The sequence below is a fragment of the Paroedura picta genome, chromosome 16 (assembly GCF_049243985.1).
Source record: "Paroedura picta isolate Pp20150507F chromosome 16, Ppicta_v3.0, whole genome shotgun sequence".
Lineage (NCBI taxonomy): Eukaryota > Metazoa > Chordata > Lepidosauria > Squamata > Gekkonidae > Paroedura > Paroedura picta.
The window spans coordinates 19810644-19827824 of NC_135384.1; the positions used below are offsets into that span (position 1 = coordinate 19810644).

Here is a 17181-nt window from a genome sequence, read left to right on the forward strand (position 1 = left end):
ATTCAGACATTTTGGCCAAAAGCAAAGCATGTAGTTGCAATGAGTACTTTCAATTATCTAGAGATGGATTCAAGAAAGTTTTCCGTGAAAACTGTGTTCATAGTGATCCTGATCTTATTAAAATAAAAATAAAATAAAAATCGGTTTTGCTACCAAGTGCCATGGAATTGCTAACCAAGAGCTTTGGGAAAAGTTTACATGGCTATGGTTTGAAGGAGGCAATGAACTGTTTATGTATTTCAGAAATGATTCAGTCAGATCATGCTGTACTTTTGTTTCAGAGTATACCTACTTGAGGCCTCCATGGCAGAGTAGTGGTGAGAGGGGTTTTGGGAAAAAATTCTAGATGGGTCAGTTTGCCAAGTTTAAATATTTCCACTTTTATCTTACTACCTCCTGTCATCCAGCCAGCCAGCCATCCCTTCCTGTGCTCTGAGAACTTTCTTCATCAGAATCTTGCATTGTTCAGAATGAAAGTTGGTAGTAATTTCTGAGTGGAGGAGTCATGATCTTGGAATAGCCTTCCACAGCATGTTTTGATGGTACAATTGTTACTGTCATTTTAGTATCAGGTGAAAAAGTTTCTTAGCTTGACTGATGGGTGATTTATGGTGGCTGATCATGCTCCTGTGATATTCAGTTGGTTGCATTAGAACAGTTTTAACCTAATTGTTGCTGCATTTAAGCTTCTATGGAATGTGATATTTATTGCATTGTGCTGCATTCTTAGTTGTGGTATTTAAAATCAACTCTCGGCTTCATAGAGATACAGTATGTATTTTCTTCTTCACTTTGTTCCTATATCCACTTCCATTTTTCACCTGCTGCAGGAGTAGGTTTCCAGCAATGCTGCTCTGTAGGTAGGAGAGAAAAGAGAAGGCAGAATATAGCAGCAGTGACCTAAGGGCACAGTTATTCTGCTGAAGGGTTTGGTTATTGGACAGGGACTCTTCTTTTCCTGTTTTTGCTCCTAACATTTAAAGAGCCAGGTTCCATTTTTTCATTCCCCTCCATGCATCTGCTCCTTTGAAGGCCTCCTGCTTTTAGAAATAGTCAGTCTGGAAAGGATTGGTTGCAACAGTGCTGGGGGGGGGGGGGGGATAGCAGAGTGAAAAAGGAAATCAAGTTAACACCATTTCAGTGTGGTGTTAACTACATTCCAACTACATTAAAAAGGGGGGGGGTGTCTGAGAGAGCCAATTTTCTGGGGAACTAATGAGGAGATTATATAAATGCTGGTAGTGTCACACTGGATGTGGGTCTTTTCTGTCTTCAGTAAAGGCACAAGGGAAAGAAGATGTTATTGCTGAAGGCAAGGCTTCCTGGCATAAAAGAAAGGTTGGAATTAATGAGTTATGCATGGGAAGAAGTGCTGTGTTAGTCTGTGCACTGAAAAAAAATCGGAATTCTCCAAAGCAGAGAACAGGTGTTAAGGGTAGGGAGGTGGTCAGAGTTGCACACCAGGATACCTCGGGACCAGGGACAGTTCCCAGCATCTTTAGAAGTTGATATGGTAACTGTGAAGAGCAAGGAGGTGGTTGAGGGTAATACAGGCCTTAGGAGAGACCACAGAGACCACAGATATTGATCTGCTCAAGGTATCTCCTAGGAGGGCTTGATGCCTGCTAAAGCTACCATGAGTAGCTACCGTCTTAACATCCGGAAGACGTTCCTGACAGTTAGAGCGGTTTCTCAGTGGAACAGGCTTCCTCGGGAGGTGGTGGGTTCTCCATCTTTGGAAATTTTTTAACAGAGGCTGGATAGCCATCTGACGGAGAGGCTGATTCTGTGAAGGCTCAAGGGGGTGGCAGGGTACAGTGGATGAGCGATAGGGTTGTGAGCGTCCTGCATAGTGCAGGGGGTTGGACTAGAAGACCCAGGAGGTCCCTTCCAACTCTATGATTCTATGAGAGGGGGATGATGTAAGCCGCTTTGGGAAGAAAAGCAGGGTATAAAGGTCTGAAATAAATAGATGCAATAGGTGACACAACAAAGAAGACCATGTTCTGTATTAGATTCAGGTGGGTAGCCATGTTGGTCTTAAGCAACAAAACAAAGTTTAAATGTTTCATCAGACTGGAGAGAGGTGAGTAGCGGGGTACCTCAGGGTTCGGTGCTCGGCCCGGTACTTTTTAACATATTTATTAATGATCTAGATGAGGGGGTGGAGGGACTACTCATCAAGTTTGCAGATGACACCAAATTGGGAGGACTGGCAAATACTCCGGAAGATAGAGACAGAGTTCAACGAGATCTGAACACAATGGAAAAATGGGCAAATGAGAACAAGATGCAATTTAATAAAGATAAGTGTAAAGTTCTGCATCTGGGTCAGAAAAATGAAAAGCATGCCTACTGGATGGGGGATACGCTTCTAGGTAGCACTGTGTGTGAACGAGACCTTGGGGTACTTGTGGACTGTAAACTAAACATGAGCAGGCAGTGTGATGCAGTGGTAAAAAAGGCAAATGCCATTTTGGGCTGTATCAAATGCCATTTTGGGCTGTATCAACAGAGGCATCACATCAAAATCACAAGATGTCATAGTCCCATTGTATACGGCACTGGTCAGACCACACCTGGAGTACTGTGTGCAGTTCTGGAGGCCTCACTTCAAGAAGGACATCGATAAAATTGAAAGGGTACAGAGGAGAGCGACGAAGATGATCTGGGGCCAAGGGACCAAGCCCTATGAAGATAGGTTGAGGGACTTGGGAATGTTCAGCCTGGAGAAAAGGAGGTTGAGAGGGGACATGATAGCCCTCTTTAAGTATTTGAAAGGTTGTCACTTGGAGGAGGGCAGGATGCTGTTTCTGCTGGCTGCAGAGGAAAGGACACGCAGTAATGGGTTTAAACTTCAAGTACAACGATATAGGCTAGATATCAGGAAAAAGTTTTTCTCAGTCAGAGTCGTTCAGCAGTGGAATAGGCTGCCTAAGGAGGTGGTGAGTGCCCCCTCACTGGAAGTCTTCAAGCAAAGGTTGGATACACACTTTTCTTGGATGCTTTAGGATGCTTAGGGCTAATCCTGCGTTGAGCAGGGGGTTGGACTAGATGGCCTGTATGGCCCCTTCCAACTCTATGATTCTATGATTCTATGAAATCCAAGGACACCTTTAAGACCAGCAAAGTTTAATTCTAGGTTTAAGCGTTCATGTGCATGCACACTTCTTCAGATACATTGATAGAGACTTCCTCAAGCCTTACATATAGGGAGAGAGATTGTGGAGGTTAGTTGCCAGCAAGTACTGGTTAGAGGCAAGATGTCTAAGTAACTAACCAATAAATATAGTTAAGAATTTTATCTCTCTGCATCTTGACTCTAACCAGTCCTTCCTGGCAACTGAACCCACCCTCTAAAAGTTGGGCTTTAGGAAGTCATCTGGAGAAATGTGCATGTACATGAAATTAAACTTTGTTAGTCTTGAAGAAGCCACTAGACACAACTTTGTCTATGTTTTGACTGATTTAAAAAAGGACTTAAAAACTAAAGGCTTGATAGAGAAAGAGGTAGCGGTGGGGTAGGGGAGAGTCTTTAACAATGTGTCATGTTCGCCTACAGAGCTGTTGATACATGTCTGTGGATCAATTTAACAGGAAACTGTAGGTGTATATAAAACTGCAATTCATTTCACAGTTGCCTTTTAGATGGCTGCCATGCACCAGTCTATAAGTGATAGTCGTGCAGCATCACCAATGCAGACGGCAGAAAGAAGTGGCAAATAGTTATCGCAGGTCAAAACCCATAGAGAAGCTGTTCATTATCAGTGTCATTATCAGCTGTTTGGTGCACCACTCTCATTTAAAATGCTCCCCCAACCTTCTTGGGCAGCTGTGGGGGGGGGGGCATTTAAAAGGGCTGAATCATTTCTCATGATTCCACCACCACTGATTTGAACCATTTAAATGCAGGGGATGGGCAGTTTGGCTCAGGTAGATCTGAAAAGTACCCAAATCACCATTGATCCAGGTTCTTATCAGATTATTCAAACCGAATCCAAACTGAATTAAAACAGTTTAAAAGCACTAAATGTAGAAATCTCCCCAAAACAATGCAAAACAATGAAAAAATTAGACAGGCCTATCATTGGCCATTTTGGAGGGGCATGTCAACATGACCACATACGGCCATATCCTTATCCATTGTTGTTCATCTATCTATTTCTGAAACAGAATACCAAAGGTGGGATGTGTTCGGCTGTCCAAGTTGGATTAGGGCCAATCAGGGTGCAGCCAGCTTTGTCCTGATTGGCCCTGCCCCTGTGGCTCCCGCCCTCCGGCCCTGGACTCTAGCCTCTTTGCTTTCAGACACGCCTCAGCGCCTGGAGCCAGCAGCAGGTAAAGGGAGAGAGCCCTGGGCAAAGGGTCATGGTGGAGGACTTGCTAACAAGGGCCTCCTGACCTGCTAGGCTGGGCCTGCTGACGAGGGCCTCCCGGCCTGCTGACTATCTGCTAAGGAGCCCTGTCTCGGCCCTGCTAACGAGCTGCCCAGCCCCCACCAGCCCCACTTGATTTGTCTGCAAGCTGTGGCCCAAAGCCATCTTATGCTGCCTGGCCAGGGGAGGGGACCTTTCAGGACCTTGATAAACATTGAACAAAGTTTATGTGTGTGTATGTATGTGTGTGCGTGTATAATTAACTCCCACCCATTCAGGAAACCCTTCCAAGGGCTGTCAAGAAACTCCAGGGTTTCATGAAACCCTGGTTGAGAAAGCCTGCTTTAGGACTTTAAAGGTGGGGACCAAAATCTTGAATCTGATTCAATCCCCAATCTGGAGCCAATGCAGCTGGACGAGCAAAGGTTGTATGTGGCCTTCCATGGAGTCCCCTCATATACAATTGTTTGCCTTGTGTAGTTTCCACAAAGCAAACAAACAAACAAACAATTTCTTTCAAAAAGCCTGAACTTGACAAAATATATTCTAGAAAATGTAGAGCAACTCTAAGCCCAAGAAAGGGAAAAGTGAGCTGAAAACAAACTAGCTTAAACCTTTGGAAGCTTGGAATATCTAGTCAGGACAGGTTCTGTTTCCCATTCCCATCCTAAAATTCATAGAATCATAGAATCATAGAATCATAGAGTTGGAAGGGGCCATACAGGCCATCTAGTCCAACCCCCTGCTCAACGCAGGATTAGCCCTAAGCATCCTAAAGCATCCAAGAAAAGTGTGTATCCAACCTTTGCTTGAAGACTTCCAGTGAGGGGGCGCTCACCACCTCCTTAGGCAGCCTATTCTACTGCTGAACTACTCTGACTGTGAAAAACTTTTTCCTGATATCTAGCCTATATCGTTGTACTTGAAGTTTAAACCCATTACTGCGTGTCCTTTCCTCTGCAGCCAGCAGAAACAACATCCTGCCCTCCTCCAAGTGACAACCTTTCAAATACTTAAAGAGGGCTATCATGTCCCCTCTCAACCTCCTTTTCTCCAGGCTGAACATTCCCAAGTCCCTCAACCTATCTTCATAGGGCTTGGTCCCTTGGCCCCAGATCATCTTCGTCGCTCTCCTCTGTACCCTTTCAATTTTATCTACGTCCTTCTTGAAGTGAGGCCTCCAGAACTGCACACAGTACTCCAGGTGTGGTCTGACCAGTGCCGTATACAATGGGACTATGACATCTTGTGATTTTGATGTGATGCCTCTGTTGATACAGCCCAAAATGGCATTTGCCTTTTTTACCGCTGCATCACACTGCCTGCTCATGTTTAGTTTACAATCCACAAGTACCCCAAGGTCTCGTTCACACACAGTGCTACCTAGAAGCGTATCCCCCATCCAGTAGGCATGCTTTTCATTTTTCTGACCCAGATGCAGAACTTTACACTTATCTTTATTAAATTGCATCTTGTTCTCATTTGCCCATTTTCCCGTTGTGTTCAGATCTCGTTGAACTCTGTCTCTATCTTCCGGAGTATTTGCCAGTCCTCCCAATTTGGTGTCATCTGCAAACTTGATGAGTAGTTCCTTGAAGACCCCAGCTTGTTTTACATATTTTCCCTCTTTTGATAAGCTAGGTAATTTTTATTCGAATGTTTTGTGTCCCAGTCACCACACCCTTGATTTTAGTCCATGAGACATTATGTGAACAGTTCTTCCCTCTCTGTAAATGACTTAAAAGTGTGTCCTCCTTTCCTCTCTAATGTATGATTTCTGTATGAAGATTGTGCTGGCATTGTCCTTTTTTAATACCTTAGCATTTCTCTTAAATGGATTGACTAATCTGTTTACTTCCCATGTCAACCGCTTCATTGTATTATCCCTTTTTTCATTTGTACCTAAGTAGGCAAGCATACAAATATTATTAAGAAAGGAGAGAAGAAAAGGGAATGTGTTTTATTATGCTACTCTTCCGATAGTAGATAAGATCTTTAATTGGGAGTCGGTTCTGCAGTCCTTTTACCTCTGGTTCCCTCATCCTCTAATTCCCTTTTCTTTCCTGCTTGGGTTCTCTTTCATTCTGCGGAGCTTCAGTCTTTTCTGAGTTTTGATTAATTTCTACTGCATCATTCTGTATCGTTGTCTCTTACTTAATTGGAATCAGGTTTTTGTTAATTTCCTTTCCTTCCTTTGCTAATCTAATTATCACAATCTTACTTTCTATCATTAGTCTAAAGGATAAGCCCCATTTATATGGAGGTTCTTGTTTTATCTATTAGTGAAACAGTTATCTCTTCTTCCCCCCTTCCTCCCCACTCTTCCTGCCCCAAGGTGACAGTTGATAAATCAAGAAGACACTTCTAAGCTGTATTTAACTTTATCTCCCTTAGACCTGTACTTTTTTGATGTTTGAAGCAGAGTTCATTTTAATTTCTGTATTTGAACTAAAACCAGCAAAATCTATTAAATCTCTTCCAAATATTTTCCAAAATGTCTCCCTTTTGTTTTGTCTCAGAATTCTCCTTTTTCCTCGTCCTGTTCTCCATCTGCTCCATATTATCTTACTAATCTTCTTTTCGCTCATTTTGGTTGACCTGAATCCATGTTCACCAATCTAAAGTCCTTATCAAATTGTCCAGATTTGCACCAAAGTTTTTTCTTTGGTCCTTTGGCACATCCTGCATTTTTTGTTCAGCTCACTTTGTTATTCTCTTTCTGAGTGTTGTTAAACTTTTATCGGATTTGTTGAAGATGCCTTGGAAAAATGATTAGACAAATTCAGAGAGGGTAGCCATGTTAGACCTATTAGCTGGATGGCCAATTGGAACTCCCATTTCATGGGCAGTATACCCCTCAATGCCAGGTGCTAGATGGGAAGAACATGGGGAGGCTTTGGCCTATGACTCCTGTTCACAGGCTTTGTGGATCACCTGGCAGTCTGCTTTGGGAATCTATATTGTAGGTACATTGTTCTGATTCTGCAAGGCTCTTATATTCTTCTGCCTCTTCTATCTTTCTAATAATTTCCCAGCATGGTGTGCTGGTTGAAAGAGTATCGAGTTTGACTCCTCCTCCTTCCACATGAAGCCTGCTGAGTGACCTTGGGCTAGTCCTAATTCTCTCAGAAGTCTCTCAGCGCCTCCTCCCTCCCAAGGTGCCCGTTCTGGAGAGAGAAAGGGACAGCGATTGTGATACACTTTGAGACTCCTTAAGATGTGAAAAAATGGAGTACAAGTACCTTCTCTTCTTCTATGTAAATAATTTTTATTTATTGTCAATTAAATTCCTTTCCAGTAACATTCTAAATAGTTACCCTATTGGAGGCTATTCACACCCTTCCCACCCACCCCAAAAAGAATCATAGAATCATAGAATCGGAAGGGACCTCCAACCCCCTGCTCAATGCAGGAACTCACAACCACCTGCCTACCCACAGTGAATCTAATTTCATGCCCAAGTGATCCCTCCTACCACCAAAAATCTCCAGAATTCAGCCTTATCTGGATATTTCTAGGTTTCTTATTTTTTGACAAAACAGTGTTCAGTAGGTTGCTTACATGATACCTTTCCGTTCAGTCTCCTTGCATTCACACAGTGATTTTTGCCACTTTTCAACTCTCTTCAAGTGCTGTAAGCTGCTCTGTTTATTATTACCATACACAATCAATTCGTTTGTTCTCTCTGTTTAACTGTAAAACCAATTAATTTCAAATACTGTTTTGAAACCAGTCCTTCAGTTAATTATCCGTTCAATATTAAAACAATAATCCACTGCCTCAAATATTGTTGTTCATATAATTCTGCCATATAATTAATGGATGTTCCAGTCAGACAAATTAAATATTGCATTACAGTGACTTTAACCTACCCACAGACTTCCTGAGGGTGTTTAACCCTTCTAACAGGCCTTTCAGTTTCCTTTATACACAATAGCATGTTTATGATTTTTCTTTCTTTGAAAATGAAATATAAACATTGAACTCTGTATGCAGTTTAATTAGTTTTTTTTAAAGCTTTGTTGGAGGAATGAGTTCAGTATGTTTTTCTAAAAGTTTAAAAATCTGTTTTGTTGGCTTTAAATGTTTTGTTTTTGTTTTTAGCAGATCTGTTGTTTCACTTTCCTCCCCCGATCCAACTGCCAGGGTTGTATCACACGTAGACTTGGTAGAAAATCAGATTCTGACACTGATCAGAAGGAGGAGAAATACAGAGCTAGCATTTGTTTATTATATTTGTATTTGTATTTGTATTTGTATTTGTATTTGTATTTGTATTTGTATTTGTATTTGTATTTGTATTTGTATTTGTATTTGTATTTGTATTTGTATTTGTATTTATTTCCCCCTGAAGGCTCGAGGTGGGTCACATAAGATCCCCACAATCCATCCTCTTGCCATCCCATCCTTGCCAAGGTGTAGCTGATAATAAACATGCCCTAGCTCAGGGGTAGTCAAACCGCGGCCCTCCAGATGTCCATGGACTACAATTCCCATGAGCCCCTGCCAGCATTCGCGGGCAGGGGGTCCTGGGAATTGTAGTCCATGGACATCTGGAGGGCCGCTGTTTGACTACCCCTGCCTGCTGCTAACAAGTATGCATGACCTGGATCCTGTCTCCAATGTTTTGGACATTTGGGTATGCTAGAAGAAGAAGTTGTTTTTTATACCCTGCTTTTCACTACGCGAAGGAGTCTCAAAGCAGTTTACAATTGCCTTCCCTTCCTCTCCTTACACCCTGTGAGGTAGATGGGGCTAAGAGAGCTCTTAGAGAAACTGCTCTGTGAGAACAACTCTGACAGGGCTATGACTAGCCCAAGGTCACCCAGTTGACTGCATGTGGAGGAGCAGGGAATCAAACCCAGCTTTCCAGATGAGAAGCTGCCATTCTTAAACACTATAGCAGGTTGCCTAAATCCCATGCCTTGCACATTGTATAAATGCCTCCTTGTGAGGGAGGCCTCAGTCACTAAAATAATACTATAAAGGATAGGCTATGTTATACATCTAAACTTATTTTGGTATGGGGCAGTGATTTAGGGCCTGATTTCATGTCACATTTCCCCGTGAATATCCCTGGGTTGGGTGAAGAGAGATGTCCTGAAGTTCCACACTTCCCAGTCATTGTCGGACCAGTTGGGTCACTGCAGTGTGGTGCAATGGTTACAAGCGGCAGACTCTAATCTGAGGAAAGGGGTTTGATTCCCTGCTCCTCCACATGCAGCCAGCTTGGTGACCTTGGGCTAGTCACAATTCTCTTATAGCTGTTCTTACAGAGCAGTTCTTGTAGAGCTTTCTCTGCCTCACCTTTCTCACAGAGTTTCTGTTGTGGGGAGAGAAAAGGAAAGCTTTGGGCAGTGAACCTTCAGGTAGTGAAAAGTGGAGTATAAAAAACAGGTCTTCAGTGTGGGTTGTGAGGAGTGAAACCTCTGCCTATTTTCCTTGCATGAAACCACTCTGGGGGAGTGCAGTTTGCCACATTGTATGTTTACTACTGAGCTACGTGTCACATTGCCTTACATCAGGGGTAGTCAAACTGCGGCCCTCCAGATGTCCATGGACTACAATTCCCAGAAGCCCCTGCCAGCATTCGCTGGCAGGGGCTCCTGGGAATTGTAGTCCATGGACATCTGGAGGGCCGCAGTTTGACTACCCCTGCCTTACATGGATAGCCCAAGTTAATCAGATCTTGAAAGCTAAGCAGGGTCAGCCCTGGTTAGTGCTTGGATGGGGGACCATTAAGGAGTGTGATGCAGAAGTAGGCAATGGCAGACTGCCCCTGAACATCTGTTGCCTTGACAGGGTCACCATAAGTTGGTTCCGACAGTTCTTTCCAACATCCCACACATTCCATTTCCACAGTGAGTCCTTGCACACTTCGGAAGTACGGAACTTGAGAAGCTGACCTGGGGATGTAGTTCCTTAGCGGTGCCGTTCAGACATAATATGTAATTGCGGCTTAATATAACTATTGATAGTGTGATCATCTGAAGGCAGATCATTCCATTGACTGTAGTTACTTCATGTCCATCAGTCCAGGATCTGAAACCATAGTTTAAGGTTGGTTCATTAACCTTAACTAAGATTTTCAGAATATTTGAGGCCAGTGGTATTCAAGGTATAAGCTTTCATGTGCATGCATACTTCTTCACATATGAGAGCTTATATCATGTATAAACCTCCCTTGGACCCAAACATTGTTCTGCTGCTTCAAACCAACATGGCTCCCCATCTGAATCTAAGATTTCTTGGTGATCTCAAAAATCTTGGTATTTTGTTATGTTTGAATGGATTCAGTGAAAGGCATTTCTCTACAATCTAGAAAATGATAGAAAATTGGTGTAGGGAACACCAGGTTTTCATATTGCTTATAATGGAGATAATTCACTCTTTCTTAGCTAAGGGGGAGTAGAGAAAAAGAAAGAGGGGGAGCTAGAAGCTATTTCAAAGTTTCCTGAGAAACAATTGTGAAGGGAAGGGAGATAATTTCTGCCATGTTGATCCATTACCTATGACAAATAAGCCCAATTTTGCGAGTGGGCAAGGGAAGGATTTGAGAATTCCCATAAATATGTGCCCGCCTATGTCTCCATAGCTATAGATTCACTCTCCCACTCTTCCTTACAATTGTGCTTATGATCAGTCTGTGTTTACCTCCTGTCCCAATTTGCATGGGAAAATATACGATATTGTTAGAGAGAAACAGCTAAGAAACAAAAAGAGGCCACATACTCCATGGCAACCGTATCACTTTTATTAAAAAGAAGTTGTATAGTGAGTACTCACTCAGACTGGTCATTATATATCCTCAAATGGCACATAGGTCCCTCAGGAATACGGTGAAGAAGTCTGCAGTTCTGCAGCATTGCCTTATATTTTACAGTCGGAAGTAAAGAGAGTGTGATTCTTTCCAGCAACAAATATTCAGAGGAGGGGAAAAGGGGCCACAGTGATGCATTTATTATGGGATCTTATAATATTGGAATGAGAAATGGGTTTTCCAGTAAAGTTCAGATGTAGGTGGGAGACGACTGTCTTTGCATGAGGTGTAATTATGGGAGTTGTTGTCACAAGGCAGGGTGATGACTACGAGCTTAGATGTCCAGTTGTTGGAAAAAGGATGGCTAAAAAATGTCTCTAATAAACAAGCAAACCTGTGAGACACTCTGGACCAGCTACCCTACATCTGAAAGAAGGCATTCAGCTAAAACTGAAGTTCAAGACCAGACTTACTAGAAGGATTAAGATAGATGATGGAGAGGTCCAAACTCATTTCTGCAGCATATAAGGACAATGCAGGGAGATTCCAAGAGAGATTAGCCATCCATTGCAAAAGCCCCTTGGAACAATTTCCAGCAGATCAACAAACTGGGGGCTTTCCTGAAATGCATGAAAATGCTAGAGCTCTAGGAGTGGGCTTTCCTAACAAGGGGAGAACAAGCAGGCATTAGTTCAAAGCTGCAACATAGGAATAGCCTGGATGACTTTCTTTGGTGCCTGAAACAAACGCCTGTCTAGCAAACAGCTATGTTTGATCAATTGGTGCTGTATGATCTTCGCCTCCCTCTGCTTTCCAGATACCACAAGGTCCAAGAAGAGTCATGAAAAGGAGGGGGTGGAGTACAACTTCGTTTCGAAGCAGTCATTCGAGACCGATGTGCAGCATAACAAGTAGGCTTTGGTTTGTTGTGCTGGAGGAAACAGAATGCATGTCTGTGGTGGGGCAAAATTTGGAGGCCAAGCCATGCCTGATTGAGACCAGGCTGTCCATTCCTTTTCTGACTTGAGGGCGGGGGGTTAGAATCATGGAGTTGGAAGGGACCTCCAGGGTCATTTAGTCCAAACCCATGCACAATGCAGGAACTCACAACTACTTGCCTACCCACAGTGACCCCTATTTCATGCCCAAAAATCTCCAGAATCTAGACTGTCCTGGAGGAATTCAACTACCGTCTGATAGCAACAATCAGCAATTCTCTGGGTATGCAAGGAAGGGCCACAAGAGACAAAAACTGGCACATCCCTTCCTGCTCACCCACCCACAATCTGCCTAAGTTCATAAAATCAACATTTCTGTCAGATGACTCTCTCGTCTCTGCTTAAAAACTTCTGAAGAAGGAGAACCCACCACCTCACGAGGAAGCCTGTTCCACTGAAGAACCACTCTAACTGTCAGGAACTTCTTCTGGATATTTAGCCAAAAATCCTTTTGAATTAATTTCAACCCAATGGTTCTGGTCCAACCCTCTGGAGCAACAGAAAACAACTCTGCTCCATCTTCTGTATGTCCCTATTCTTTTTCTTAGTTTGATTATATTTAAAGAACCCTTTTTTGTTATTTTTAGTATTTCTTACTAGCCTAAACTCAAACTGAGCTTTAGCTTTTCTAACACTCTCCCTACAAGCCTCGGCTATTTGCTTATAGTCCTCCTTGGTTATAAGGTCCTCCATCCATCTCCTAAATGAGTCTTTTTAGTTCTTTCAAAGGCTGTTTATGGAGCCAGCCATATATATTGTTTGGTGTATTCTGTGACGTTCACCCTGAGCCGTAGGGGAGGGTGGATTACAAATGTAATAAATAAATAATCCTGCTTTCCTTAGGTTCTAGTTTTCCTTCTCAAGGGATTGTGCCTTCAGTATTTCACTTTTGAGAAATTCCCCACTTTCTTAGACTTTCATCTTCCATCTTTTTTTTTGACCACTAGATTCTACCCAAGTTTGCTAAAATTTGCTCTCCTGAAGTCCAGCTTGTATGTGTGACTATGTACAGCTTTTCTCTCCCCCAAGATCATAAAATCCAAAATGACATGGTCACTACTACCAAGCGCACCCACAACTTTTACCTTGTCAACCAGTTCTTCCCTACTGGGGAGAACCAGGACTAAAATAGTGGACCCCCCCGGTTGCCCTTTCCACTTTCTGAAGTTGTCAGCAAGAAAAGTCTAGAATTCACTGGACTTTTCATTTTTAGCAGAGCTGGTCTTCCAACAGATATCTGAATGATTGAAATCTCCCATGACCACTAGGCCAGTGGTCCCCAACCTTTTTATCACCGGGGACCACTCAACGCCTTTTACTGAGGCCCTGTGGAGGGGGTAGTTTACTCCTCTACTCTCAACCACTGCCCTAGCGCTCTCTGATCGCTATGGTAATGTTTAAACATCCCTTCAAAATAAGATACAGACATGCCACAACAATGAAGTGTGTTGTAAAGGGCTGGGGGGGATGAAGTAAAGGGCCAGGGGGGGGGAGAAGGCGTCATTCAGGGCCCACCTCCAATTAGTCGAAGGACCACATGTGGTCCACGGCCCACAGGTTGGGGATCGCTACACTAGGCCCCATCTCTCTGAGAACTTTGCTATCCTGTCTAGGAGCATCTCATCCAAGTCCTCTGCCAGACCCCCATCATAATACCAGTATTATTTCCTACTCCTTTTATTTTTACCCAAAGTCTCTCAGCTGCACTCTGATGCTCAGACACATATATTTCCTCACAAGTATATCTATTCTTAACATATAGTGCTACTCCTCCCCTCTTTTTTATCTGTCCCTTTTAAATAATTTGTACCCCTCAGTCCTATTATTCCAGTTGTGAGTGTTATCCCACTAGGTTTCTGTAATGCCTATTAGATCATAGTCCCCTTCCTTTATTAGGACCTCTAGTTCTTCCTGCTTGTTTCCCATACTCTATGCATTAATATGATCCATGGTCCAAAAACCTAAACCTTTCCCGATAACACCACTGACATAACAAGTTATTTATCTACATTATTTTTCTTTCCCTTCCTAAGCCTCGGCCATTAACAGGAAGAACTGATGAAAACACAACCTGCATTCCCAAGTCCTTCACTTTCCCCTGTGGTGTGGTTTCATAAGCTCCTCACTTCATCAGGCAGTATCATTTATTCCCACTTGAATGATCAGGAAGGGATATCTGTCCTTAGTCTTTGCAAGTCTTTCCACCCTTTCTGTGACATCCTTTATTCTAGTGCCAGGTAGACAACTTACCTCTTGAGAAAACAAGTCTGGTTGACACACTTTGGCTTCTATTCCTCCCAGTAGGGAATCCCTGATTACCAGCAGGCATCTCCTGGTTCTACTATGTTGGAGAGCAGAAGAGCTAGTCCTCGCAGCCACAGGGGCCTGTGAAACATCTTCTGAGCTTCAGTCAAGTTGGGGGAACAGCCCTTGTTCCTGTGGTCCAAAGTCACTATCTATGGTCAGATCCTGGAAACAATTTCTGAGTATCACAGGGGCAGAATATCTCATTTTTTAACACTCCTGGGTAACATTCTTCCATCCGCTGTCCTCTGGGATTGGGTTCTCCTCTAATTGGTGAGACACCTTTCCTACCTCTCCCCATTGCCCTCTCAAAAGTGTTCCATGATTCCCTTCCAAGAACTCTTCACCCCCCTTTATAGAATAAAGTGTGGACAGGCATTCTTCAAGCTTCTGTACCTTCTGTACCTGTACCTTCCAGGAGCGCTAGTAACTTGCATTTGGTGCATATGTATTTAAAGTTACCCTGAGGTAAAAATACAAATATGTCACAGTCAGTGCCTGTCACAGCCTCAGGTCCATTGCCAGCTACGCTGCTTCGATCCATTGCGGGAAGAGCCATACCCCTTCTGCAAACTCTGGAACACTTACAGAGTCCCCTGGCTTGATCCACAAGCCAAGAGCCCTTTAACTCTCACCCTTCAGTGTGTGCCGAAGGCTCATGCCTCTGGCGAGCAAGAGCCTTTTATAGCGCAAAGGCCCACCCAGCAGAGAGTGTTGCTAGCAGTCAGCCCCAGGCAAAACTGCCAACTAATGCAGATCAGCTAATGTGATTAGCTGTAGTCCCCCAACACCCAGGCAAGAAAGAGACCCCCCCCCAAAAAAAACACTCTCCTGAAACCCATGTACCCTCACACACTGTAAGAAAGAATGCAACACTCCCCAGTAGCTCCTGAGCTGGCTCTTTCACCTTGCCTATAAGATGAAATTCTAGAGCAGGGGTTGCCGGTGTGGGAACCATGGGCACCGGGTCACCCACTGATATCTTTCTTGGTGCCCATCACCCTCGGTCAGAATACCAAAGGTCCTCATGGACTCAAAAAGTTTGGGGACCCCCGTTTTAGAGGTACTGGTTTTCCCATTGTAGAATTGCCACCAAATGGGAAAGCTGCACTTGATCCTGCTATCTAGAGACAGACAGATTTAGGCATGACCTTGGGCTTTGAGCACTGCAGTTTGGTGGGATAGGGATGAGCCTCTTGCTAGAGCATCAGCCTGAGGTGCAATCCCCAACATCTGCTCTTAAAAATGGTTCAGGTAGTAGGTGATGGAAAAGGCCCCGAAGAGCTTCTGCCAGTCAGAGTAGACCATCTTGACTGTGATAGGTCAGTTCCCTGATTCAGTATAAGGCAGCTTCATGTGTTCTCAGGCTGCGGATATTTATATCTGGAGCCAATACCAGTATCACTCTGAATATTGTTCTCAGTCTTGGAATCTCCATTCCCATTCAGGGAACGAGGTTCCTGATGACTGTTTCACAGGTCCAGTTGCCTATGGAAAAATGAGACAGTATGTTTACCATGTTGATGGCTGTGTGTGTGTGTGTGTGTGCTGTCATGTCACTTCTGACTTACGAACGTCCTCCAAAGCATCTTATAATTAACATTCTTGCTTGGGTCTGGCAAATTTCAGGGTTGTGGCTTCCTTTATGTCAAGTTGGGTCCTCCTGCTTTCCTTCTTGCTTTTGGCTTTTCCTTGCATTATCTTATTCCCCAGTGGGAAAACAGTAATGCTAGGAAAAGATGAAGGCAGCAGAAAAAGAGGAGGACCCAACATGAGATGGATTGGGTCTCTAAAGGCAGCTATGACCCTCAGTTCAATATCCCCCAAAGCAGGAGTCTGGATATAACCCTGTGTCTCCTTTACTGTTGCCAACCATTTTTTTCCCTCAGGGAAACTAATACTGTAAAGAACATTTCTCACATTTTTACAATTTTCTCTTCTGTTTTTTTTTTAAGTAATTTCCTTCATATTTTTAGGTTTGTAGAACATGGAGAGTATAAGGAGAATCTCTATGGAACAAGCTTGGAGGCCATACAATCAGTCATGTCCAAGAACAAAGTGTGCCTTGTAGACGTCGTGCCTGAGGTAAATCTTCAGTTTCATTGTTGAAGTTCTTCTGACAGACTTCTTGTTCACTCTATCATCATGGCGTGTGCAAGTTTTGATGGCTCAGTTTGTTATTGTCACTCAACAATATGAAGTTCTTGGCCTTATGAGACCTGCTACCTGCGGACTAGATCCTTCCCTTCTTGGTTGGGGAACCACACTGAGACTTCTAGTTGTGGCTACAGTTAATTCATGGTTGGCTGTTGGTGTGATCTGCTTTTAAGGCTTGTTTTTTTTTTTAAGGAGGTACTTGACTTTATTTAATTGCTTTTGTTTTTTTTATTGCTGGCTTCTGTTTTTGTTTCCTTATTATTTTCATTGTGAGCCCCCTCAAACAGGTTACAGAGAAGTGGCATATAAAGTTTCTAAACACACAAATACATAACCCTGTTTAAGGAAGCCATAAGCAGAACTATAGAAGAACTACACACAGCTCCATTGTGGGTCAAGGTGACTGAACAGTGATGGTAGATCACCTCCCAATAATTTTGGAGGAATCTAATTTTGGGGAGATCCACATTAACAGGCCTGACTTCAGAATAGAAACTATTATTGGTCCCAAGGAGCAGTCTGCATCTAGAGATAGGCAGGAAGGATGTATCACTGCTGTTACCCCTAGACCAGGGGTCCTCAACCA

At 43.3% G+C, this 17181-nt stretch overlaps 1 protein-coding gene across 4 annotated transcripts in view; it reads left to right on the forward strand.

The window, feature by feature from the left end:
• Positions 1-17181, forward strand: part of MPP3 (MAGUK p55 scaffold protein 3) — a 154889-nt gene that overhangs the window by 129240 nt on the left and 8468 nt on the right. For all 4 annotated transcript variants that reach the window (XM_077312867.1, XM_077312864.1, XM_077312866.1 and 1 more), the window contains 2 exons: positions 11954-12047; positions 16415-16523. In XM_077312867.1, coding sequence (XP_077168982.1) covers positions 11954-12047; positions 16415-16523 — 203 coding nt within the window. The remainder of the gene's footprint in view (positions 1-11953; positions 12048-16414; positions 16524-17181) is intronic.